Consider the following 25,287-nt stretch of genomic DNA (forward strand, 5'->3'; position numbering starts at 1 on the left):
GCCCTCCGTCTGCCCCAAGCACCCCACCCACCACCAAGGCTTGAGAGCGGCGGAAACCGAGGCACAATGTGGGGGAAACTGAGGCACAAAGTAGGGGAAACCGAGGAAACAAGAGCCGGGGACCCACCCCAGGAGCCCTGGGGCTCCCAGCCCCTCCCCCTTTCCCCCTGGGGCGCAGGGAAGCCAGGCGTCCGGGCGCAGGAGTACCGTCGAGGTTGCTGGAGCTGTTCAGGACGTGCAGCATCTGCTCACACCACTGCGTGAAGCCATCCTGGGGTTTGTGGATCCCCTGCAGCAGTTTGAGCAGCTTCTCCTCCTCGTCTGTCTTCTTCCGGCTCTGCCGGCCCGGCCCCCCGTAGCTGTCCCTGTGCCGGGGGGCAGAGAATCAGAGAGAGCCACGAGCCCTCGCTCCCGCCCCACATCCCCTGCCAGCTCTGCCCTGCCGGTGCTCCTCACTCCCGACCCGCAGCCCCTGCCCCCCGGTCCTGCTGCTGCCCCTCACTCCCGCCCCGTAGGCTCACCCAAGGGAGGGGCTGCTGCGGCTGCTCTTCAGCCCCAGGCTCCTCAGGTTCTTGCCACTCTCGTCCCACAGGCTGTTCTTCTCATGGCCCCACAGCAGGCTGGAGTCGGCGCCCCACTGCGAGGGGCTGCTCATGCCGAGCCCCCCGTGCTGGGAAGGAAAAGCCAGGTCAGCACCACTGGGGGTGAGAGGCAGCCACCTCTGGGGGACAGAGGGACCCCTCACCTGGTTCTGAGATGCAGCCACCTCTGGGGCGAGGCAGCTGGTTACCCAGCGAATGGTTCAGGGACACTACTCCTGCGTGGGGCTGGCCCTGCGACTGGAGAGGGGGGGAAGGACCTCCCCAGATGATGGGAGGGGTTGGGACCACGGTGGAGGGGCAGCGCGGAGCGGGCGACTGGCCTGCTTGTTGGCAGGACCAGGGCAGACTATAGCGATGGGTGAAGGTTGAGGATGGGGCCAGTGGAGATCATGAGAGGGTAGCCTGGACAGGGGCGGGGCTACGGGAGATCATGGGGGTGGGCCCAGGCTGGGGGCAGGCCCAGGGGAAATCATGGGGGCGGGGCCACAGCAGACTATGGGGGTGGGACCCGGGGATACTATGGAGGTGGGAATCATGGGGGCGAGCCCAGGGGAAATCATGGGGGCGGGGCCACAGCAGACTATGGGGGTGGGAATCACAGGGGCGGGCCCAGGGGAAATCATGGGGGCGGGCCCAAGCTGTGGGTGGGGCCAGGGCAGACTATGGGGGCAAGGCCCGGGGATACCATGGGGGCAGGCCCAGGCACAGGGCGGGGCCAGGCTGGGGGATACCATGGGGGCAGGCCCAGGCACAGGGCGGGGCCAGGCGGGGGGATACCATGGGGGCAGGCCAAGGCACAGGGCAGGCACAGGGCGGGGGGCAGGCCCAGGCGGGGGGATGCCATGGGGGCAGGCCCAGGCTGGGGGCAGATCTGGGGGAATCGGGGCGGGGCCAGGCGGGGGGCAGGGCCGCTCACCACTCTCTGCTGCGCCCGCTGCTGCTTGTGCAGCTGCCGCTCGCTCTCCTGCAGCTCCAGCAGGGCCTTCATGCCCCCGGGGGCCTTGGCCAGCCCCCCCCAGGGCGCCGCGCTCTGCGCCTGGCTCTGCTGCAGCAGCTTCAGCACCAGCTCCTGCTGCCGGCACTGCGGGGGGCAGGGGAGTTACCGGGGGACCGCCGGCCCAGCCCCCACCCAGCCCAGGGACACACCCGCGGGGCCGCGGTTCCCAACCCTCGGCTGCCCCCAGAAGGACGAAGTGGGGATTTGGGGGTGCTGGGGGGGGACAATGGCCCCCTTCAGACACCCAGGATCTTCACCTTCCATGAGAGCCCCACAATCCCTCTGGGGAGCAGATCAGGGCCCCTAAAACTCAGGGGTAAACTGAGGCCCAAAGGCGCAGTAAAGGAGGAAGAACCCAGGAGTCCTGGCTCCCAGCCCCCCCGCTCTGACCCACCAGCCCCCACTCCCCTCCCAGCGCCAGGGAGAGAACCCAGGAGTCCTGGCTCCCAGCCCCCCCGCTCTGACCCACCAGCCCCCACTCCCCTCCCAGAGCCAGGGAGAGAACCCAGGAGTCCTGGCTCACAGCCCCCCTGCTCTAACCCACCAGCCCCCACTCCCCTCCCAGCGCCAGGGAGAGAACCCAGGAGTCCTGGCTCCCAGCCCCCCTGCTCTGACCCACCAGCCCCCACTCCCATCCCAGAGCCAGGGAGAGAACCCAGGAGTCCTGGCTCCCAGCCCCCCTGCTCTAACCCACCAGCCCCCACTCCCCTCCCAGAGCCGGGGAGAGAACCCAGGAGTCCTGGCTCCCAGCCCCCCTGCTCTGACCCACCAGTCCCCACTCCCCTCCCTGAGCCAGGGAGGGAACCCAGGAGTCCTGGCTCCCAGCCCCCCTGCTCTGACCCACCAGCCCCCACTCCCCTCCCAGAGCCGGGGAGAGAACCCAGGAGTCCTGGCTCCCAGCCCCCCTGCTCTGACCCACCAGCCCCCACTCCCCTCCCAGAGCCGGGGAGAGAACCCAGGAGTCCTGGCGCCCAGCCCCTCTGCTCTAACCACCAGCCCCCACTCCCCTCCCCGAGCCGGGGAAAGAACCCAGGAGTCCTGGTTCCCAGCCCCCCTGCTCTGACCCAGCAGCCCCCACTCCCCTCCCAGAGCCGGGGAGAGAACCCAGGAGTCCTGGTTCCCAGCCTCCCTGCTCTAACCACCAGCCCCCACTCCCCTCCCAGAGCCGGGGAGAGAACCCAGGAGTCCTGGCTCTCAGCCCCCCTGCTCTAAGCCACCAGCCCCCACTCCCCTCCCAGAGCCGGGAGAGAACCCAGGAGTCCTGGCTCCCAGCCCCCCCCTGCTCTGACCCACCAGCCCCCACTCCCCTCCCTGAGCCAGGGAGGGAACCCAGGGCAGGGCAGGCGTGGGGCTCCCCCTGGATCTCCCGGTGGGGGTCCGTGGGGCACAGGGGGCGTTGACCTGTTTGCGGCGATACAGCTCCTCCTCCTCGCGCCGCTTCTGCTCCTCCTGGCGCCGCTTCTCTTCGCGCCGCTTGCGTTCCTCCTCCTCCCTCTTAGCCCTGAGTTCCGCGTCGCGGCGCTCCTGGAGCTGCGGCACCGGGGGTGAGGCAGGGCGGGTGAGGGGGGGCCCCAGGCAATCAGAAAGTGTCCCCCCCCGGCCACCCACCCAGCTCCCAGGGACTCAGGTAGTGCCAAGATCTCATGTAGGCCCTCTGCTGTAACCCCCAGGCCCACTCCCCTCCCAGAGCCGGTGAGAGAACCCAGGAGTCCTGGCTCCCAGCCCCCCCTGCTCTGACCCACCAGCCCCCACTGCCCTCCCAGAGCCGGGGAGAGAACCCAGGAGTCCTGGCTCCCAGCCCCCCTGCTCTGACCCACCAGCCCCCACTCCCCTCCCAGAGCCAGGGACAGAACCCAGGAGTCCTGGCTCCCAGCCCCGCTGTTCTGACCCACGAGCCCCACTCCCCTCCCAGAGCCAAGGAGAGAACCCAGGAGTCCTGGCTCCCAGCCCCCCCTGCTCTAACCCACCAGTCCCCACTCCCCTCCCAGAGCCGGTGAGAGAACCCAGGAGTCCTGGCTCCCAGCCCCCCCTGCTCTGACCCACCAGCCCCCACTCCCCTCCCAGAGCCAGGGAGAGAACCCCGGAGTCCTGGCTCCCAGCCCCCCCTGCTCTAACCCACCAGCCCCCACTCCCCTCCCAGAGCCGGGGAGAGAACCCAGGAGTCCTGGCTCCAGCCCCCCCTGCTCTGACCCACCAGCCCCCACTCCCCTCCCAGAGCCGGGGAGAGAACCCAGGAGTCCTGGCTCCCAGCCCCCCCTGCTCTGACCCACCAGCCCCCACTCCCCTCCCAGAGCTGGGGAGAGAACCCAGGCGTCCTGGCTCCCAGACCCCCTGCTCTGACCCACCAGCCCCTACTCCCCTCCCAGAGCTGGGGAGAGAACCCAGGCGTCCTGGCTCCCAGCCCCCCTGCTCTGACCCAGCAGCCCCCACTCTCCTCCCAGCACCCGGGACAGAACCCAGGCGTCCGGGCTCCGACACTCACTTTCTGTTGCAGTTGCAGTTGTTCTAAGATTGGACCCTGAGTTGAAGAATTAATTGGTAAATCCCATAGACTGGCCTCACCGCCTGCGGGAGAGACTGGAGCGTCAGGCCCGGTGCCCCCCCTTGGGGCCCCCTGGCGCCGCGCTGCCCCCCCCCCAGCGTCACGGGACCCCCCTTACCTGCAGGCTGTGAGGCTGAGGTATGTGCGTCCCACAGGGACCCTGTGTCTGGCACGGACATGGAGCGGTTCATCGCCGGGATCAGGTTCTGCTCCCCAGCTCTGCAAGGCAAGGGGGTGCCCCGCTCAGCGCCACGCTGACCCCCCCCACAGCGACCCCCGGGGGAGAGAGAGCCTCAGCCACCCCCAGGAGCTGTCCTGTGGGGGTATGGCAGCTACCGGAGCCGGGGAGAGAACCCGCGACTCCGGGCACCCAGCCCCACTCCCCTCCTGGAGCCAGGGAGAACCCAGGGGTCCTGGCTCCAGCCCCCCCTGCTCTGACCCACCAGCCCCGCCTCCCCTCCCAGAGCCGGGGAGAGAACCCAGGAGTCCTGGCTCCCAGCCCCCCCCTGCTCTAACCCACCAGCCCCCACTCCCCTCCCAGAGCCGGGGAGAGAACCCAGGAGTCCTGGCTCCCAGCCCCCCTGCTCTGACCCACCAGCCCCCATTCCCCTCCCAGAGCCGGGGAGAGAACCCAGGAGTCCTGGCTCCCAGCCCCCCTGCTCTAACCCACCAGCCCCCCCTCCCCACCCCTCCCAGAGCCGGGGAGAGATCCCAGGAGTCCTGGCCAGTCGGACTGTGTGCATGCCCCCTGCTCCGCCCCAGACGGCAGCAGGAGAGAGGGATGAATCAGAGTGTGGAGAGCTGGGGGGCTGGCCGGGGGGTGTGGGGGGCCGGGGGGCCGGCCGGGGGGGCTCACCTGGGTTTCAGAGCCTGCAGCTGCTGCAGGAAAGCCGTGAGCTGCTGCTGGGTCAGGTCCCCGGCTGCCAGCTTCTGCTGGAGCGCGCACTGGGCGAACTGCGGCCTGGGGGGAGAGCGCCGGCGAGTTGCTGCGGGACCCCCACGCCTGCCCCACCCCGGGGTCCCCCAGTGCACCCTGCCCCATGCCCGCCCCACCCCGGGGTCCCCCAGTGCACTCTGCCCCATGCACCCTGCCCCATGCCCGCCCCACCCCGGGGTCCCCCAGTGCACCCTGCCCCATGCCCGCCCCACCCCGGGGTCCCCCAGTGCACCCTGCCCCATTCCCATCCCATCCTGGAGACTCCCAGTGCACCCCGCCCCATGCACCCTGCCCCGTGCCCGCCCCACCCTGGGGACCCGCCACGCACCCCGCCCCGTGCCCCCAATGCCCTGCCCAGGGATCCTCCATGCCCACCCCACCCCAGAGCCCTGTGCTCGTCCCACCCCAGGCCCCAACCATGCCCTCCTGTGCCCCCGCCCGCCCTAGACCCTCCATGCCCGTCCTGCCCCATGGCGCCCCCAGGGCCCACACCCCCCACCTGGGGCCCCCCGTGCCACCCAACCCCCTGCCTGTGGATCCCCCTCACCGGACCTGTACCCCTGCCCTCCCCCCGCCCGGGGACCCACAGCGCCCCCCACTCCCGGCCTGAGGGCAGGGAAGTGGGGGGGGGGGCGGACCCACACCCCAGGCCCGACCCGAGGGGGGTGGGGGGGAGTGACGGGGATCGGACCCGCGCCCCACGCCGGCCCGAGGTGGGAAGTGACGGGGATCGGACCCGCGCCCCACGCCCAGCCCGAGGGCAGGGAAGTGACGGGGATCGGACCCGCGCCCCACGCCCAGCCCGAGGGCAGGGAAGTGACGGGGATCGGACCCGCGCCCCACGCCCAGCCCGAGGGCAGGGAAGTGACGGGGATCGGACCCGCGCCCCACGCCGGCCCGAGGGCAGGGAAGTGACGGGGATCGGACCCGCGCCCCACGCCGGCCCGAGGGCAGGGAAGTGACGGGGATCGGACCCGCGCCCACGCCCGGCCCGAGGGGGGGGAGTGACGGGGATCGGACCCGCGCCCCACGCCGGCCCGAGGGCAGGGAAGTGACGGGGATCGGACCCGCGCCCCACGCCGGCCCGAGGGCAGGGAAGTGACGGGGATCGGACCCGCGCCCCACGCCCGGCCCGAGGGCAGGGAAGTGACGGGGATCGGACCCGCGCCCCACGCCCGGCCCGAGGGCAGGGAAGTGACGGGGATCGGACCCGCGCCCCACGCCCGGCCCGAGGGCAGGGAAGTGACGGGGATCGGACCCGCGCCCCACGCCCGGCCCGAGGGGAGGGAGTGACGGGGATCGGACCCGCGCCCCACGCCGGCCCGAGGGCAGGGAAGTGACGGGGATCAGACCCGCACCCCACGCCGGCCCGAGGGCATGGAAGTGACGGGGATCAGACCCGCGCCCCACGCCGGCCCGAGGGCATGGAAGTGACGGGGATCAGACCCGCGCCCCACGCCCGGCCCGAGGGCAGGGAAGTGACGGGGATCAGACCCGCGCCCCACGCCCGGCCCGAGGGGAGGGAGTGACGGGGATCGGACCCGCGCCCCACGCCCGGCCCGAGGGGAGGGAGTGACGGGGATCGGACCCGCGCCCCACGCCGGCCCGAGGGCAGGGAAGTGACGGGGATCGGACCCGCGCCCCACGCCGGCCCGAGGGCATGGAAGTGACGGGGATCAGACCCGCGCCCCACGCCCGGCCCGAGGGCAGGGAAGTGATGGGGATCAGACCCGCGCCCCATGCCGGCCCGAGGGCAGGGAAGTGACGGGGATCAGACCCGCGCCCCAGGCCCGACCCGAGGGGGGGGAGTGACGGGGATCAGACCCGCGCTCCAGGCCCGACCCGAGGGGGGCGGAGTGACGGGGATCAGACCCGCGCCCCATGCCCGGCCCGAGGGCAGGGAAGTGACGGGGATCAGACCCGTGCCCCACGCCCGGCCCGAGGGGGGGAGTGACGGGGATCAGACCCGTGCCCCACGCCGGCCCGAGGGGGGGAGTGACGGGGATCAGACCCGCGCCCCACGCCAGCCCCCCCATGGCGCTCAGACTGTACCTGTCGGGCAGGTACCTGTTGATGAGCTGCAGGAACTGCTGATGCTGGAGCTGCTGGTAGAGGGCGGCGGCTGCCAGCTCCTGCTGCTTCTTCAGCCGCTCCTGGTCCAGGTTCCCCTGGGGGGCAAGCGGCAGAGACAGGCTGTGGGGCTCCCCACGGGGAGCGGTGCCAATTTCAGACCCGGGGGGTAGGGGGGCTGTGACTCCAGGACCTCTCGCTTCCACCTCCGGCTGCTAACGAAGGACTGTGGGGGGCCCCCAAAGGGATACCGGGACCCTGTCGCCCTTCGCTGCGGAGTGGGGCTGGGGAGGAAGCAGGCCGGGGTTTGGGTTCACACGGCACCAGTCGCTCCCGGTCTGCCCGGGAACAGAACCGATTCGGGTTCCCCCCGGGGCTGGGCCGAGCAGTCACTGGACGGGGCGGGCGAGCGTCGAGCGCGGCAGGCCAGGCTTTCGGGGCACTGGGGGGTCCCCCTGGCAGGGGGCTCAGCTCACCAGCAGTGGGGGTGGCGACGGGCCCGGCGCGAAAGGCACTCTTCCCCACATCTTGATCACCTCGCCCAGCGGCTGGAAGCCCTCGTCGCAGCCGCGCTTCACCAGCAGCGACATGGTGAAATAGCCGGCCTGGAACCACTCCGCCATCTCCTGCGTGGTGAAGGGCCCTGCGGGGCAGCCACAGACACGGGTGTTCACGCAGGGACCCCGCGTCCGGCGCTGGGACGCAGTCACCTCTGGGGTGGGGCGGCCGGTGACATGGGGACCCCTCACCCGGTGCTGAGATGCAGCCACCTCTGGGGCGGGGCGGCCAGTTACCCAGGGACCACTCGCCTCGCCCGGTGCTGAGATGCAGCCACCTCTGGGGCAGGGCGGCCAGTTACCCAAGGACCCCTCGCCCGGCGCTGAGATGCAGCCACCTCTGGGGCAGGGCAGTCGGTTAACCAGGGACCCCTCGCCCGGTGCTGAGATGCAGCCACCTCTGGGGCGGGGCGGCCAGTTACCCAGGGACCCCTCACCCGGCGCTGAGATGCAGCCACCTCTGGGGCAGGGCAGTCGGTTAACCAGGGACCCCTCGCCCGGTGCTGAGATGCAGCCACCTCTGGGGCAGGGCGGCCAGTTACCCAGGGACCACTCGCCCGGTGCTGAGATGCGCCCACCTCTGCGGCGGGGCTGCCGGTTACCCAGGGACCCCTCACCCGGCGCTGAGATGCGTCCACCTCTGGGGCGGGGCAGCCAGTTACCCAGGGACCCCTCGCCCGGCGCTGAGATGCGCCCACCCTCTGGGGCAGGGCAGTCGGTTAACCAGGGACCCCTCGCCCGGTGCTGAGATGCGCCCACCTCTGCGGCGGGGCTGCCGGTTACCCGGGGACCCCTCGCCCGGCGCTGAGATGCGTCCACCTCTGGGGCGGGGCGGCCGGTTACCCGGGGACCCCTCGCCCGGCGCTGAGATGCAGCCACCTCTGGGGCGGGGCAGCGGGTTAAGAGAAGCACTGTGGGGTGCGAGGTGGGGTCAGACAGGAAGTACCAAGCCCAGGAATCAGGGGTCGAGTTGCCCCACAGAATCAAGAAGGGGATAGGGGGCAAATCTTGCAGCTCCGGGGACAGGAACCCCAGAGGCCCAAGGACTCTCTGCCGTGACCCCTCCACTCCCCATTGGCCCCACACCTTGGATCTCCCCCTGGGGGTCCTTGTAGAACCACTTCATGGCGGCCTCGTGGGAGAGGGGCAGGGCGGCGGCCGTGTTGCGCGGCTCCTGGATGGCCTGGGTGAAGCGCTCCTCGTCCATGGAGCTCTCCTGGAGCGAGGCCACCATCTTCTCTGCTTCCTGGAGGGGCAACCGAGGTGAGACCGGGCCCGGGCCCCCCAAATCCGGGGCCACAGCGCATGGCTGTGCTGCTTCCACATTGAGTAGAGGCCAGGAGTGGGGGGCAGAGAGCCCAGGCGTCCTGGCTCCCAGACCCCCTGCTCTCACCCACCAGCCCCCACTCCCCTCCCAGAGCCGGGGAGAGAACCCAGGAGTCCTGGCTCCCAGCCCCCACTCCCTTCCCAGCGCCGGGGAGAGAACCCAGGTGTCCAGGCTCCCCTGCTCACCTGCTGAAGATGTTTCATCCCGTCGTCGTCCTCGGTGTCTCCAATGGAGAACTCAGTAGCAGCATTGGTGGTGGAGGAAGGGGAGGAGAGGGTGGAGACCGCGCCCGTGCTGAGCTGAGACGGGAGGCTCAGGATGCCTGGGTCCCCTGGAGAAGGAGGGAGGGGGTCACTACATGAATTCATTAACCCTTCCCCCACCCCGTCGGGGCTCAGATCCCCCTGCCACCCCCGCCTTGGTAGCCTTTCTGACGGTTGTGGGAGCTGTCCTTTCGGGCTCTCCGCAGATACAGCTAGTCGGACAGACGTTCGCAGGTTTCAGAGGGAACACCCTTCATTAGTGATTGTTTCAGGCTCTCAGCAGACTCTAGAGAAGCGCTGTGGGGGGGGTGTGTGAAGGTAGGCGGATGGTTTCCGCTGAGGTCAGTAGGAGGGGGCTGGCCCATCAGTAGGTTTCAGAGTGAACGCCCCATCGAGTGGTGCAGGGATCGTTTGTGCCAGGCTCTCGGCCCACTTCCAAAAGGGGCAATGAAGACACGAGCTGTGGCAATGTCTTGGCTCCCTTGGCCCTGAAGAGAGCAATGCATCCTGGGATGGGGAGACAACCACCAGCCCACCCCCCGCGGGGGCAGGAACGTACCAAGTCTAACAGGCTCAGGCCACAGGAGGGGGACCCCCGCCCGCTTGGTACCTTCCACAGCAGGCTTCGGCTCCTTGTCGCAGGTGCCGAGGGGCACGGCGGGCTCTGAGCCCCCCAGTGGGGCGCTCTCACATTCACTAGTGGCAGTGGCAACAGTAGCAGCAAAAGGGGGGCCCGACAGCCAGGGGGCGCCGGGCGGGGAACATCGCTTCTCCTCCGGGGCTATCGAGGGATCCTTCCAGGCCTCTGGAGAGGAGAGAGAGCACGGGTTACCATCCGGGGGGCTGCCCCGATCCCCCCCCCCCAGGGTCAGTGGTGTCCCCCCAAGCCCCCTGCCAGCCTTACCTTTCTCGGGGGCCTCCTTCGAGCCGGGCTCGGCGTCGTCCTTCCCTTCCGACCTCTCATCATCTTCCTGCAGCGGATGGAAGTCGAACACCTGCTCCTCAGGGATTGGCTCCTTGGGGCTCTTCTGTCAGAGAGGAGAAGGGGCTTGGGGGTCAGAGGTCAAGCCAGGACCCCCAAGTACATGGAGGGATTGGGGGAGACACATCCCACTCCAGATCACGTGAATCCAACCAGTCTGCCCACTCCCCGGCCCAGCCGACACCAGGAACTACCCCAGGGGACAGGTCTGGGAGCCAGGACTCCTGGGTTCTCTCCCCGGCTCTGGGAGGGGAGTGGGGGCTGGTGGTTAGAGCAGGGGGGCTGGGAGCCAGGACTCCTGGGTTCTATCCCCGGTTCTGGGAGGGGAGTGGGGGCTGGTGGTTAGAGCAGGGGGGCTGGGAGCCAGGACTCCTGGGTTCTCTCCCTGGCTCTGGGAGGGGAGTGGGGGCTGGTGGGTCAGAGCAGGGGGGCTGGGAACCAGGACTCCTGGGTTCTCTCCCCGGCTCTGGGAGCGGAGTGGGGGCTGGTGGGTCAGAGCAGGGGGGCTGGGAACCAGGACTCCTGGGTTCTCTCCCCGGCTCTGGGAGGGGAGTGGGGGCTGGGAGCCAGGACTCCTGGGTTCTCTCCCCGGCTCTGGGAGGGGAGTGGGGGCTGGGAGCCAGGACTCCTGGGTTCTCTCCCTGGCTCTGGGAGGGGAGTGGGGGCTGGTGGGTCAGAGCAGGGGGGCTGGGAACCAGGACTCCTGGGTTCTCTCCCCGGCTCTGGGAGGGGAGCGGGGGCTGGTGAGTCAGAGCAGGAGGGGCTGGGAGCCAGGACTCCTGGGTTCTCTCCCCGGCTCTGGGAGGGGAGCGGGGGCTGGTGGGTTACAGCAGGGGGGCTGGGAGCCAGGACTCCTGGGTTCTCTCCCCGGCTCTGGGAGGGGAGTTGGGGCTGGTGGGTGAGAGCAGGGGGGCTGGGAACCAGGACTCCTGGGTTCTCTCCCTGCCCGGGGAGCGGGTACCTTGAGGGGCATGAAGGCGCCGGAGGAGTCGAAGGTGCCCATCTCCTCGTCCTCGTCGTCCATGCACCACTCGGGCAGCCCGTCCTTGTCGTCCTCGAAGCTGTCGCTGCCCCGGTGCCGCCGCCCGCCCCGCTCCTCCTCCCGCTCCCGGAAGTCAAAGTCGAACTTGCGGCGCCGGCCCTCAGGGTGCTCCCGCCAGCCGGCCGAGCGGGGCGCGCCATCTGGGGGGGAGGGTACACGCTGAGTGGGGGGGGCCCCACTGCTGCCCCACCACTGGGGGGATCTGGGCTGCCGCGAGGGGTGCTCCCCGCCCCGCCCACAAACTCAGAACAGGGATGGTACCTGCCCATGCCCCGCCTCCTATGGGCCCTCCTACCACCCCGCCACGGGGAGGGTCCCCCACAGGCCCCGCCTCCAGCCTGCCCTCCTATGGGCCCTCCTACCACCCCGCCACGGGGAGGGTCCCCCACAGGCCCCACCTCCAGCCTGCCCTCCTATGGCCCCTCCTACCACCCCGCCACGGGGAGGGTACCCCACAGGCCCCACCCCCAGCCTGCCCTCCTATGGGCCCTCCTACCACCCCGCCACGGGGAGGGTCCCCCACAGGCCCCGCCTCCAGCCTGCCCTCCTATGGCCCCTCCTACCACCCCGCCACAGGGAGGGTCCCCCACAGGCCCCACCCCCAGCCTGCCCTCCTATGGCCCCTCCTGCCACCTCGCCATGGGGAGGGTCACCCACTGGCCCTGCCTCCAGCCTGCCCTCCTATGGCCCCTCCTACCACCCCACCATGGGGAGGGTCCCCCACAGGCCCCACCCCCAGCCTCTCCTATGGACCCTCCTACCACCCCACCATGGGGAGGGTCCCCCACAGGCCCCACCCCCAGCCTCTCCTATGGCCCCTCCTACCACCCCGCCATGGGGAGGGTCCCCCACAGGCCCCACCCCAGCCTCTCCTACCACTCAATCATGGGGAGGGTCCCCTGACAGGCCCCTCTCCCAGCCTGTCCTATGGCCCCTCCTACCACGCCACCATGGGGAGGTCCCCCACAGGCCCTGCCCACGATCACCATATTCCCCAACACCACCACCCACGGGGGGCCTCACCTGGGCTGGCCGACCGCCAGCGCTCGCTCTCACGCCGGGCCCCACTGAGCCGCCAGCTGCCCCCTGCAGCCGCCCCGGTGGGGGTGGGGCCGGCGCCCCCGCCCCCCTCCTCTTCCTCCTCCTGCTCCTCCCGCAGCGTCCGCCAGTTGTCGCTGTCCGAGCGGGCGTATTCCTTGCGGGGGGGCGGGGCCCCTTCCTCGAAGGGAGCCCGGGCTGTGGTGGAGAGGCGATCAGTGGGGGCTGGGTCACGTGTTCCCCCCCCCATCCCCTAGCAGAGCACCTGGAAGAAGGGTGGCTCCTGGGGGGGGCGGGGGGGGCACAGCCCCTGCTCCCTCAAGGTGTCGGTGTTCCCAGTAGACGGGCACCCCCAATTCTTGGGCATGACTATGGAGACCCCCCCTCCAGTCCTAGGGTCCCCCAGGGTGTCCCCCGTTACAGCCCCCACCCCCCATCTCTCCCCACAGGACCCAGGAACCACCTACTTCCATCCCGCCGGGTCGGCTTCTCGAACCGCCGCTCGCCCCTGCCAGAGAGAGAAGGGGAGAGGTCAGAGCCTGGCCCCCTAGTCCAGGGCCTCCCCAGCCCACACCCTGCACCCCGCTCACCTGTCGTCCCAGCTCTGGCTGCGGTGGATCTCCCGGGCCCCGCGCCCGAACGCCCCCTCCGGCTCCTCCGGACTTCTTTGGTAAAACCCGCTCTCGCCTCGGCCCCGGCCTGGGGAAATGAGCGCTGAGACCCCAGCCTGAAAAGAGGGGGCTGCCCTGCCCCCCTCCCAGGATCCCGCCTGCCGGGAGGGGGAGAGCCAGGAACAGCCCCTCCCCATTCACCCACCTGTGCCCCTACCCCACCGGTCCCCATTCACCCCTCGAGGCAAGGCCCCCCCTTATCGGTTCCTATTATCCCCGCGTCCCCATCCCCCACCCACCACATCCTGGTGCCCCGGACCCCCAAATCTTCCCCTAGATACCTCGGCTCCGGGTACTGCCTCTCCCCCGGGAGACTCCAGCGGGAGCGGCTCCGCCTCCTTTTCCCATCAGCCTCAGCACCGCCACGCTGTTCACCGACATGGAGAAATTCCTCTGGAACAGAGCCGAGGGGTTAGGACACAGACATCGCTAGATCCTGCCCCAGATTGGGGCTGGAACCCCCTAGAGGGGACAGGCCCCTGCCCCATTCCCCACCCATGGAGCCAGCCAGTCCCTGCCCTGGGGCCAGGTGGGAGCCGGCACCCCCTAGAGGGGGCAGGCCCCTGCCCCATTTCCCACCCCCTGAGCCAGCCAGTCCCTGCCCTGGGGCTGGATCTGGGCTGATGCCCCCTGAGGGAAGAGACCCCATGCCCCATCCCCAGGACTGCCCCTGGGATCTCAGCCATAAGGGGGTGCTTTGTCTTTGCACACTCCCCCGTTCTCTGTTGGGGGGGTGGGTCTGTGCAGCTCCTGGCACAAGCAGTGGGGGTCCCCAAGGTGCCCCCCCCGCCCCACTACCTGCTCCTCCTCCGTTAGCGGGACCAGGGCCAGCGGCTGCAGCGGCTCTTCCTGGAGAATGGCAGCAAATTCCTTATCCTGGAGCTCCTCCGGGACCTGGGCGGGGGCAGACAGAGCAGCTGGGGGGAACGGATGGGAGCGAACTTCCCCCGCCCCCGCAAGACACAGGGCTTTCACCTGGGGCACGCACGCCCCTGCGAACCATGAAAGGGGACCCCAGAATCACACCAGGGGCTCCCACTCCGTGGGTGATCTGAACTCGCACCCCAACAGCCCTCATCCCGACACATTCCAGGCCACCCCATTGGGCAGCCATAACCCCGCCCCCTGGTCACCTGACATTCCATGGGCCCTGGTCTATTCTGGGGCACCCCATTGGGCAGCCGTAACCCCGCCCCCTGGTCACCTGACATTCCATGAGCCCTGTGCATGCACAAAATTTATGTCCCCCACAGATTTCTTTGATTCCCCGCAGAAAAACCACTTTGACGGGAAAGCAAAGGGAAGCCACAAGAGTGGTCATGTGACCCCCACCGCAGCATGTTTCGGGTGCCCAGGGCAGGCAGCAGAGAGGCAAATCACTGTGGGGCAGGAGGCGGGACTGGGGACCCGGCTGGTGGCTCCTACCCTGCGCCAGCTCAGCTCCTAGGCTTGACTTCCTCTTTCCCTGCACGGCATCTGGGGCCAAGTCAGATCCACCCCAGACTTCTGCCCCGTCTGCAGGAAGCTCTGCAAACTCCCCACCCTCCACTTCCTGCACCCATCGCTCCTCAGCTGCAGGGGAAGGGATCCCTGAACGGGGAGCTGCTCCCCCATCCGCCCAACCCCCGCGCATCCAGACCCTCTTGGCGAGCCTCACCACCCCCTGCACCTGGACTCCCCACTAAGCCCCACACACACACTCAGCCCCAACCACCTTCACCTGAACCCCCCTGCAGAGCCCCATTACCACTGCACCCAGAACCCCAACAAGCCCCTGTGCATCCAGATCCCCCGCTGACCGCCTGCAGCCAGATAGCCCCACACAGAACCCTCTCAACCCCCATGCATCCCGCTCCCACCCGCTTGGATCCTGCTTTCCCACACCTGACACAGAGGGGCAGGGCCTCGGGGTGTTTCTGGGGCTGGGCCGGTCCTTGCACTGTGTCAGGGTCAGGTGTAGCCTCACTGCCGAGTCCGTGTCCCGGGGGAGGGAGCTGCAGGGGGATCTCCCACCTCTGTGCAGCCAGACTTTTTAAATATTGTGCGTAGAATTTTCCTTTTTTGGGGCATACAATTTTTAACTTTTTGGGTGCAGAATGCACTCTGGAGCACCCCATTGGGCACTCTTATTCAAGGACACACACGCACCTTGTTCTCTTTGATATAAAGTGCTAGCATCTCTTCTCTGCCGTAGCGATAGTCCGCGAGCTTGTACTTTGGCATGGCAGGAGAGGGCGGGGGGGAGGCCACACTCCCCCCACTGGACAGCGCACGGAGCCTGGGGTGGGCGGGACAGACGGAGAGTCAGCGACGGGGCCAGGCTCCGTGAACACATGGCCACATACACAGAGGGAGGCCGCGAGGGCATCTGGCCAGCTAAGAGCCTTCAAGGGGGGCTTCAGGGTTAAGTTAGAATGAGTTAGAGCAGGGGGTCTGGGAGCCAGGACTCCTGGGTTCTCTCCCCAGCTCTGGGAGGACAGTGGGGGGCTGGTGGGTCAGAGCAGGGAAGGCCGGGAGCCAGGACTCCTGGGTTCTCTCCCTGGCTCTGGGAGGGGAGTGGGGGCTGGTGGGTTAGAGCAGGGGGTCTGGGAGCCAGGACTCCTGGGTTCTCTCCCTGGCTCTGGGAGGGGAGTGGGAGGCTGGTGGGTCAGAGCAGGGGGGGCTGGGAGCCAGGACTCCTGGGTTCTCTCCCAGTTTGGGGAGAGGAGACTAGTAGCTGCATTATCACCTTCTTTGCCCCGAAGTTAAGGGCCAACCGGTGTTTGTGGATCTCTCTGGGGATCCCCCACCCCCAGGTCCCCCATTCTCTGGGCCCTGCCCCCCAGCTCCTGCCACCCCCAGCTCCCCGCACTCACCATTCCGGTCCAAAATTGAGAGTCTCAGCGGCCATCGCCCTCTGCGTGTGCGTTGGGTTTAGCTTCTGTTGTCCTATGACCTGGACGGCGAGGAAGGAAACAGGGCAATGAAAGGTGAGGCGCCCCCATCCCGTCGCTCTGGGCTCCCTGTCCCTCCCGTCCCGACCTCTCACAGCCCCCTACACCCTTTCCTTACCTGCTGGCTACAGCCCCACGCCCCTCACCGTGGGAGGCTCGGCCCACGGCACCAAACCTGCAGCCAAGAGACAGAACCCGAGGGGCGTAGGGTTAGGATCAAAGACTGTCCCTCCCTCCCTGGGCCTTCCCAGTGCAGATCAGCTGTGGGTGGGGGCTCAGAAGCAATGAGCTCCACCCCCCCCCAGGGGAAAAGGTAGTGGAGGGACTGTCGGCCACCCCCATTGGCCCCCCAAAACACCAGTCCATTTCACACATCTATCATTACCTAAGGGATAAATAATTCTAGCCCAAGGTTACCCCCTAAATCCTCCATATGCCTCCCCCAGGAACCAGCTGCACAGTCTAGGCGATTGTGCGGGGGGGGGGAGGGCACTGGCAGCCCAGATGCCTGGGTTCTCTCCCCGGCTCTGGGATGGGACTGGGGGGCTGGGAGCCCGGACTCCTGGGTTCTCTCCGCAGCCATCAGTGTGTACTCTTCCCCCCACACCCGAAGCGTTTCTCACCCAGATGGCAGCTGCTTGTGGGTCCGACCGTGCTGGGGGATTTCCAAGGGTAGGGGGATCTGCGGGCGCCCGCCTGTCCGAGTCGCTAGCGGAGCACGGGTGCTGATGCGGCTGCTGGGCCTTTCTCCCCCCACGACAGAGTCAGAAGCCGGATTCACATTGGGAAGAGCTGCTGGGGAAAGAGAGGGGGAGCCTTACTCCACACGGTGATGGATTTGGCGGGGGAACTGACTTCAGTGCCCTGTACCCTGCAGAGCATGGCCCCCAGCACCTGGGTTGGAGGCAATTCTCCAGTCAGCAATATAGGGTATAGGACACACAGGGGAGCAATTCCCATCACAACCACTGGAAGGCACAGGAACATGGCGCTGTCCTTTCGGCAGGAAGTAAGGCAAAGGGACTTTCCCCATCATCACCAATGGCTGGAGAGAGAACCCAGGAGTTCTGACCCTCCCCAACCCCCCTCTCCCCACTCTAACCCAGCAGACCCCAAACCAGAGCTGGGACTAGAAGCCAGGACTCCTGATTCTCAGCACCGGCATCAGCATGTGGCAGGGAGTTCCACAGGCTCTTTGGGACCAGAATGGCACCTGAAGCCTCCCCCGGTGCCATCAGAGACCTAGCTGGTGCCTGGGCCAGAAGGGCTGCAGCCCAGTAAGTCCAGCCCGGGGAGGGGGAAGTGGGGGGAGGGAAGGTTGCATAACACTCATGTCAAGATTGTCAGAAACCACAAAGGGCAAAGCAGCCAATCGTCTGGCAGGGCCGCCACCATCGAGAGCTAACGGACAAATGCCAAACCGTGGGGCGTTTAGACCCTCCCAGAGCCAGGGAGAGAACCCAGGAGTCCTGGCTCCCAGCCCCCCCTGCTGTAACCCACCAGCCCCCACTCCCCTTCCAGAACTGGGGAGAGAACCCAAGCGTCCTGGCTGTAACCTACCAGCCCCCACTCCCCTCCCAGCGCTGGGGGGAGAACCCAGGAGTCCTGGCTCCCCCCGCCCTAACCACTACAGTTCACTCCACAACTCACACACATCAGTTTCCAACCCTTCGGCCAAGGCCTTTCAGAGGCAAAGCCCTCGGAGCAAGAACCTGACAGGAAACTGCTGCATCATTTCGAACCAGGGCGTCCCTCCAACCGCAGGCCTGGAGGGGGCGATTTACCAGCCGGGGGGTTATAATACAGCCAGGCATATGTAATATTTTGGCGAGGGGCCCCGCCCCGGCCAAGAGCAGGGGATCTGCATTATTCCAGCACCGCGCAGACCCGCCAGACCAAAACACAGATAAGAATCCTGCCTTTGCCTGCTTTGACTTGGGGCAGGGTCTGTCCCTGGCCGTGTGTCTGGGCACGACGGGACCCTGATCTCAGCTGGGGCAGGGTCTGTCCCTCGCCGTGTGTCTGGACAGCGTCCAGCACGACGGGGCCCTGATCTCAGCTGGGGCAGGGTCTGTCCCTGGCCGTGTGTCTGGGCTGCGTCCGGCACGACGGGGCCCTGATCTCAGCTGGGGCAGGGTCTGTCCCTGGCCGTGTGTCTGGGCACGACGGGGCCCTGATCTCAGCTGGGGCAGGGTCTGTCCCTCTCCGTGTGTCTGGACAGCGTCCAGCACGACGGGGCCCTGATCTCAGCTGGGGCAGGGTCTGTCCCTGGCCGTGTGTCTGGGCTGCGTCCGGCACGACGGGGCCCTGATCTCAGCTGGGGCAGGGTCTGTCCCTGGCCGTGTGTCTGGGCACGACGGGGCCCTGATCTCAGCTGGGGCAGGGTCTGTCCCTGGCCGTGTGTCTGGGCACGACGGGACCCTGATCTCAGCTGGGGCAGGGTCTGTCCCTGGCCGTGTGTCTGGGCACGACGGGGCCCTGATCTCAGCTGGGGCAGGGTCTGTCTCTCGCCGTGTGCCTGGGCACGACGGGGCCCTGATCTCAGCTGGGGCAGGGTCTGTCCCTGGCTGTGTGTCTGGGCACGACGGGACCCTGATCTCAGCTGGGGCAGGGTCTGTCCCTGGCCGTGTGTCTGGGCACGACGGGGCCCTGATCTCAGCTGGGGCAGGGTCTGTCCCTGGCTGTGTGTCTGGGCACGACGGGACCCTGATCTCAGCTGGGGCAGGGTCTGTCCCTGGCCGTGTGTCTGGGCACGACGGGGCCCTGATCTCAGCTGGGGCAGGGTCTGTCCCTCGCCGTGTGTCTGGGCAGCGCACAGAAACAATCCTGGAGCAGGGGCGTTCATGAGAATCGGACCCTGACCAAGAGGCCGTTTCCGATCCCCATCGGGCTAAGATGAGAATAGAGCAGACCACCCTGCAGACTCCACGCTATGCTGGGTTCCCATGGACAGCTAAGCCGTATCAGACTATCTAAGTGGCATCAAGTTCGTTCTTCCCCAGCGAGATTTCAGACTCGTCAACCCAAAGCCAGCAGCGCTCTGCCTCTCCCAGGAAAATGTTCTTCCAGGCACACTGAAGCTACCAGTGTTCAGCTCCCTCTCATCCAGCCCCGAACGCCCCCTCTGACTTTTACTCAAGTTTAACGAACACATTGTAATCTCTTGGGGGCAGGGACCTGGCACGATCAGGGCCCCCGTCCCCAACGTTATCTGTGATACAGCCCCCAGGCACCAGAAACTTATCACAGTTAGAAGTTGGACCAGTTCCTTCTACAAAACGTGAAGACAGATCCCCACCCCCTGTCATCCCTCTCCGGCTCCAACCACTAGACTCCACTCCCCTCCCAGAGCCGGGGAGAGAACCCAGGAGCCCTGGCTCCCAGCCCCCACTGCTCTAACCCAGTATGCCCCCCTCTCCATCTTGGTACAAGCTACAAAATAGACAGCCGAGGTTGTGAAAAGTGAGCGACGATTTTGGGCCCCCAAACTTGCCTGGTTTTCAGGGGATCAGTACTCAGGGCTTTCAATCCAACTCCCACCCCCACCCCTTCCGATGGCTCAAATCTGAAACGCACACACGCACACTCACGCGCACACACACACACACACCTCCTTCAAAAAAAAGTTCAGTCCCCAACAATCACCGCATGGCTCCGGGGGACTCTGACATTTAACAGCTGCGTTAAACTCACCGAGCCTTGAAGCCCAAGCGTTATGTCCATCACTGGCTGGTTTTAAACCAAGGTGGGATGGTTTCACTGCATCTCAGCCCGACGACGGACTCCTGGCCTTGGAGACTTTATTAATCTAGGCTGAACTCCAAGAGAAGTGGGGAGGCAGATTTTTCTCACCCTGCATACAGCTTTGGTGAGATCGATCCTACAATAATGTTTCCCGTCCTGGAGTTCACACACGAGTCCTAGCCACGCAACTAGCAATCTGGGGTGTACCTCCTCCAGCGCCTCGAACGCCCCAGTAACAACTACATGAGAGAAGCCAGACAGAATCTCTACTCTCTCTCATGTTTTGCCGTGAGCTCATTGGAAAGGACTGCACCAGGCAGCCGTCACTCCACGTCTGACCGCTCGGTCCCCTTCGGGAAACACGGCTGGGCACTTGAGCGGCGTTGCGAATTTGACACTAAACATCATCGCCTCAGACACCCTTAATCCCATTTTAAGAGGTTTCCCAGAACGAGGGTTAACCGATTTTGCTCAACAATCTACTCCAAGACTCGGCTGGAGCTCAAACACTCCTGTTTCCTTTCCGGCCCGAAGAGATAGTCCAATCCAAGCCATTATCTCACTCACCTTGACTCAATCGACGAACGCCCCCAAACTAGAGAATTTCAGCCAGCCCCAAAGCCAGAACTTTGGGCTGAATTAAAGTGGGTTTTGAAAGAAACCCAAGTTTTGGTTTCAAAGACTATAGACTCGAAGGACTGGAAGGGACCTCGAGAGATCATCTAGTCCTGTCCCCTGCACTCAAGGCAGGACTGGGTATTATCTAGACCATCTCTGACAGGTGTTTGTCGAACCTGCTCTTAAAAATCCCCAACGGTGGAGATTCCACCACTTCCATAACAAATTTATTCCAGTACTTAACTATCCTGATAGTTAGGAAGCTTTTCCTAATGTCCAACCTAAACCGCACTTGCTACAATTTAAGCCCGTTGCTTCTCGTCCTGTCCTCAGAGATTAAGAACAACAATTTTTCTCCCTCCTCCTTGTAACAACCGGAAAATGGTGCTCATGTCACTTCTCAGTCTTCTCTTCTCCAGACTAAACAAACCCAATTTTTTCAACCTTCTCCATCACTCATTTTCTAGATCTTTCATCATTTTTGTTGCTCTTCTCAGCTCCAAGTAATGAAGGATTCTCCCCACCCCAGGTCTTTGTAATCATCTCATCCAGAGACACAGGAGAAACTCGGCGTTATGAACCCCAGAGTTATGAACTGACTGGTCAACGACACACCTCCTTTGGAACAGATTTGACAAAGTAGGAAATTGTTTCTGCACTCGTTTCATTTAAATTAAGATGGTTAAAAGCGGCACTTTTCTTCTGCCCAGTAAAGTTTCAAAGCTGCAGGAAGGAAATGTTCCGTTGGAAAGTTTTAAGCACAACCGGAACGTTTTGCTCAGAGTTACGAACAACCTCCGTTCCCCGAAGGCGTTCATAATCCTCATGCTCTCCTGTCCTCAGGGATTCAGGAGCCAAATGAGCGATCATCATTACCCAAATGAGCCACAGCAGTACGAACAGATCATTTCGTTTACTATAGTGCTATAGATTCATATTTAAACTGCATGACAGGGAAATCATTTTTATATATTCTCACGGCAAAACAGCTGACCAAGCATTATTATTTTATCAACTACCACTGGTCAACAACGTAGCAAAAAAGCATCCTGACTGGATAATAATTACATCACATCACATATTACAAAGAGGAGACGCGTTAAAAAGCCACTTGCCGCTCCCGAGCCTCAGCCGGAGTATTACTGATTTAGTCTGACCTCCCGGGTGACGCTGTCCAGAGAGTCAATTTCTGCTTGAGCAGATCTCTGGTAAAAACATCCAAATAGCAATACAAACCAGGTAGCGATCCCAAATCTAGCAAGACCTAAAGGCTGCCTAACCTCTAAGCTAACGACAGCTCTGTAAAGTCAAAGCCCAAAATCTATTCACCAAACCATAAAAACAACCCCGACTCCTGTTCTACGTACACAGGCTTGGATTTGTATCAGTAAACGTTGGTAACCATCAATTTCACCACACGCACGGAGCAGAGAACGTTCACCCCAGGAATCTTACCCCAAACCCACAATTTCCGCTTGAGACACTGAGCGTCTCTTTTAAAAAGACACCCCACGGTCCTGATTCAGACTCCAGGAGATGGGTCATCAAGTCAGTTGCTCCAGTGGGTTAAATTTCCCACCTGGGGACAAACCCACAACTTGTTTCGAGTCTGAATCTGTCCCCTCAGAGAGATCTCTCCCCACATTACAGTCCGGGATCAAGGCACCTCTTTACCGGCTCTTGGATAACCCCGAACCCAGCCCCAAGAAAAAAAAAATTTCCACTGATGACAGAAATGTACAGACTGGCAAAGGAAGAAAAACGCTGCTTGAAAACTTATTAGAATTTGTCTGTTTTGACACGGGACGTTGACAACGATTAGAAAGCTTTAACTTTTTGAATCTCAACATCTACTGTCATTAAATAACAATTTAATACTTTCCCCTCAACTATGAATTTAAAAATATATATATATTAAAATGCCCTAATATAAAAATCAATATTATCCATCAAAATGATAAAATAAAGTAAAAGTTGAATTCTGCTCAGCCTATACAAACACCAAACGGTACAGATGAAGTTCACAGATGTGAATAGGTTCCGGGAAAGCAGATACACATTCAAATATACCCGACAATTAGTTAAACAGGCTTGGATTTTTTTAAATAATTTTGATGGATGCTTTATTTTTTAAGCATTATTTTGATTCTCAATTTCAATGTGCATGGTTGCGCAAAATGCTGTGGGTTTAATTGATTTAAACATTCGCATTGGCAGGAAATTCAGAGGGGCCAGTCAGTCATTATTTAATCACTGCAGAGGGAGATTCAAAAAGTGAAAGCTTTAGAAGCATTAAAACACATCGTCAACGTCACGCGTCAAAATCGATGTCAATTTCACAGGCGACACTCAACCCGCGGAAAATAAACATTTCCAGCAATAATTGAAATTCATGGGCGAAGTAAGCAAAATGCCGCTTGAGAACGTCTTCGTTTGATTTAAGGATAAGTTCTCAAGCAGCGTTATCCCTACTCTGCCTGGCTGGAAATGTCAACTATTCATGGAAATAGTTTTTCCATGGGTTGCGTGTGTCCCGTGAAATAGACAATTACGGATATTTAGAATAGAAATCTAACCTTCCAAGCCTATTCACAATAGCGCATGACCCTCCTGGCACGTTTTAAAAAAAATAAACGCCAACTTATGTCCCTGGCCCAATTCAAATACTCAGTTCACACAAGCGTACATAAGAACGGCCAGACTGGGTCAGGCCAAAGGTCCGTTTAGCCAGTATCCAATGCCAGGTGCCCCAGAGGGAGTGAACAGAACAGGGAATCATCAAGTGACCCATCCCCTGTCGACCATTCCCAGCTCCTGGCAAAGAGAGACCGGGGACACCATTCCTGCCCAGCCTGGCTAATAGCCATTGATGGACCCGTCGTCCATGAACTTCTCTAGTTCTTCTTTGAACCCTGTTATAATCTTGGCCTTCGCAACGTCCTCTGGCGAGGAGTTCCCCAGGTTGACTGGTCATTGCGTGAAGAAATACTGCTTTGGTTTGTTTGAAACCTGCCGCCTATTCATTTCATTGGGTGACCCCTAGTTCTTGTGTTCAGAGGAGTAAATAACATGTCTTTATTTACTTTCTCCACACCAGTCATGATTACATAGACCTCCATCAGATCCACATCTGTGCTCCAAACACAGCCTTCACTTTATCCCCCCACACCTGCCCCATCCAGCTCCCTCCCCCACCAACTAAACCCACCTCACTGTGGCACTACCATGACATTTTCAGCCATCACTTTGTTGACTCTTCCTACATCTGTCTGGTCTCAAAGAAGAACCATCTACTACTTGGTGTTTGTACTGCACCATGCACAGAGTGCCCAGGGCGGGACCCTCTGAATAAAGACTAATTAAGATGACCTATTCAAATGTACACCTCCATGAACTCATACACTTTAAGGTCAGAAGGGACCATTATGATCATCTAGCTTGACCTCCTGCACAATGCAGGCCACAGAATCTCCCCCACCCACTCCTGTGGGTACTGAGGGTATGTTTCTTGACAACTTTAACTCAGAGACCTGACCCTTTTCACCTCCATCATCCCGTGTACATTTCCACCAGCCAAGCTAACGAACGGACGCAGTTATAACAGACGCGGCTCGTGCCAAGTCCACGGAGCATAAACTTTCACGCACCTTAAAGCCGGGAGGGGTATCCGACCGGCTGCACAGCACGGAGCGGAGAATGTTCGCCCCAGGAATCCTGCCCCAAACCCACAATTTCCGCTTGAGACGCTGAGCAACTCTTTTAAAAAGACCCCTCCCCCATCCTGATTCAGACTCCAGGAGGTGAGACATCGTGTCTGTTGCTCCAGTGGGTTAAATTTCCCACCTCAGGACAAACTCACAACTTGTTTTGAGTCTGAATCTGTCCCCTCGGAGAGATCTCTCCCCACATTAGTGCCTGGGATCAAGGCACCTCAACTGTCTCTTGGATAACCCCGAACCCAGTCCCGAATCGGATTTAAATATTGTACTTCCGGCCTCTCTGAGGGCAGCGAGATGACGACACTGAAACGCGGCGCCCGGAGACCAAGTGCCACTGTTGCAGACTCCTGGGGGCCATGTCTGGATTCCCCTAGTTGTACAGCGAGGGAACAGATCTAGCAGACGGCAGTTATTCTCTTATACCCAATGGGATCAGGTAGTTACACCCCGCCTTTGACCATGCGTTACTAGGAGACAGACAGACGCTACGGCAGCAAAGCAGAGGCGGCGTGAGCACGAGACCTCACATCGGCCAGGACTTCATCTGCCTTTTAAACCAACAGGACCTCAGGACACTTCTGGCACAGGTTCATACAGGGCCCAGCACAGAGGAAGTCAGGACCCCTCGGTTCCCTCCCCAGCTCCACTGCCACCATCAACTGTGTGATCGCTTTCCCATCACCAAGCCTCAGTTCCCCCCCCGAAACACACACACACTAAGGCCAAGTTCTATGGGGCAGGGAACGGCTCTCACGCAGCATCTGACACAACGGGCAGCCCTCAATCTCAATCGTGGGGGGCGAGGGCTTGTGCCACCCATATTTTCACGCCTGCCACTAGTTTTCTTGCCACCCTGCGTGTGTGTCCAGAGGGTTACCTAGTCCGCGAGCCGCCCCACACGCCAGAGCGGTGGGCAAGTCGGATGGCAAGGGCATGAAGGCCCCTGCACACCCAGGCCAGAGCACTGCCCCCGCCGGCAGCCCTACAGCAGGGCTTTCAGGAAAACCGCCCTTCCCTGATGGGGGAAATCCACCCCAATCCTGGGTCCGCTGTCCCAATGGTTCACTACCCGCCCTGTCAAAAATTTACACCTTATTTCCAACGTGAGTTTCCCCCCAACGAACCACCACCGACCTGCCCCTGTCTGCACCGACAGCTGGACACTTCTCTGCCATCTTTCATTCCCTCCCGCAGCACCCACACCAGTGGGGGGTGTCTGTGCAGCACCCGGCACAACGGGGATAC

The 25,287-nt window shown here is 63.3% G+C and overlaps 1 protein-coding gene and 1 long non-coding RNA gene across 4 annotated transcripts in view; one reads left to right on the top strand and one right to left on the bottom strand.

Annotated features, from left to right (window-relative positions):
• Positions 1–18,055, bottom strand: part of GIGYF1 (GRB10 interacting GYF protein 1) — a 19,660-nt gene extending 1,605 nt beyond the window's left edge. Inside the window, exons 1-24 of the mRNA XM_050933616.1 lie at positions 17,612–18,055; positions 16,585–16,756; positions 16,080–16,136; positions 15,884–15,963; positions 15,177–15,306; positions 13,827–13,922; positions 13,310–13,421; positions 12,948–13,056; positions 12,825–12,865; positions 12,343–12,555; positions 11,239–11,459; positions 10,200–10,323; positions 9,906–10,100; positions 9,218–9,363; positions 8,792–8,951; positions 7,625–7,791; positions 7,131–7,246; positions 4,998–5,102; positions 4,260–4,360; positions 4,082–4,164; positions 3,001–3,129; positions 1,519–1,683; positions 522–670; positions 32–365 (exon numbers count right to left, since the gene is read on the bottom strand). Of these exons, the coding sequence (XP_050789573.1) occupies positions 32–365; positions 522–670; positions 1,519–1,683; positions 3,001–3,129; positions 4,082–4,164; positions 4,260–4,360; positions 4,998–5,102; positions 7,131–7,246; positions 7,625–7,791; positions 8,792–8,951; positions 9,218–9,363; positions 9,906–10,100; positions 10,200–10,323; positions 11,239–11,459; positions 12,343–12,555; positions 12,825–12,865; positions 12,948–13,056; positions 13,310–13,421; positions 13,827–13,922; positions 15,177–15,306; positions 15,884–15,918 (2,931 nt within the window). The 5' untranslated portion in view covers positions 15,919–15,963; positions 16,080–16,136; positions 16,585–16,756; positions 17,612–18,055. The remainder of the gene's footprint in view (positions 1–31; positions 366–521; positions 671–1,518; positions 1,684–3,000; positions 3,130–4,081; positions 4,165–4,259; positions 4,361–4,997; positions 5,103–7,130; positions 7,247–7,624; positions 7,792–8,791; positions 8,952–9,217; positions 9,364–9,905; positions 10,101–10,199; positions 10,324–11,238; positions 11,460–12,342; positions 12,556–12,824; positions 12,866–12,947; positions 13,057–13,309; positions 13,422–13,826; positions 13,923–15,176; positions 15,307–15,883; positions 15,964–16,079; positions 16,137–16,584; positions 16,757–17,611) is intronic.
• LOC127039642 (uncharacterized) lies at positions 6,034–7,073 on the top strand. Of its 3 annotated transcripts, XR_007771252.1 has the most exons (4): positions 6,308–6,414; positions 6,463–6,508; positions 6,652–6,697; positions 6,984–7,073. It is a non-coding gene; the product is annotated as an uncharacterized LOC127039642 (long non-coding RNA). The 3 variants fall into 3 exon arrangements; XR_007771254.1 differs by lacking the exons at positions 6,308–6,414; positions 6,652–6,697 and adding an exon at positions 6,034–6,129; XR_007771253.1 differs by lacking the exon at positions 6,652–6,697.
• Positions 18,056–25,287: the final 7,232 nt, after the last annotated feature.

The sequence above is a fragment of the Gopherus flavomarginatus genome, chromosome 23, assembly GCF_025201925.1.
Source record: "Gopherus flavomarginatus isolate rGopFla2 chromosome 23, rGopFla2.mat.asm, whole genome shotgun sequence".
Classification (NCBI taxonomy): Eukaryota; Metazoa; Chordata; order Testudines; family Testudinidae; genus Gopherus; species Gopherus flavomarginatus.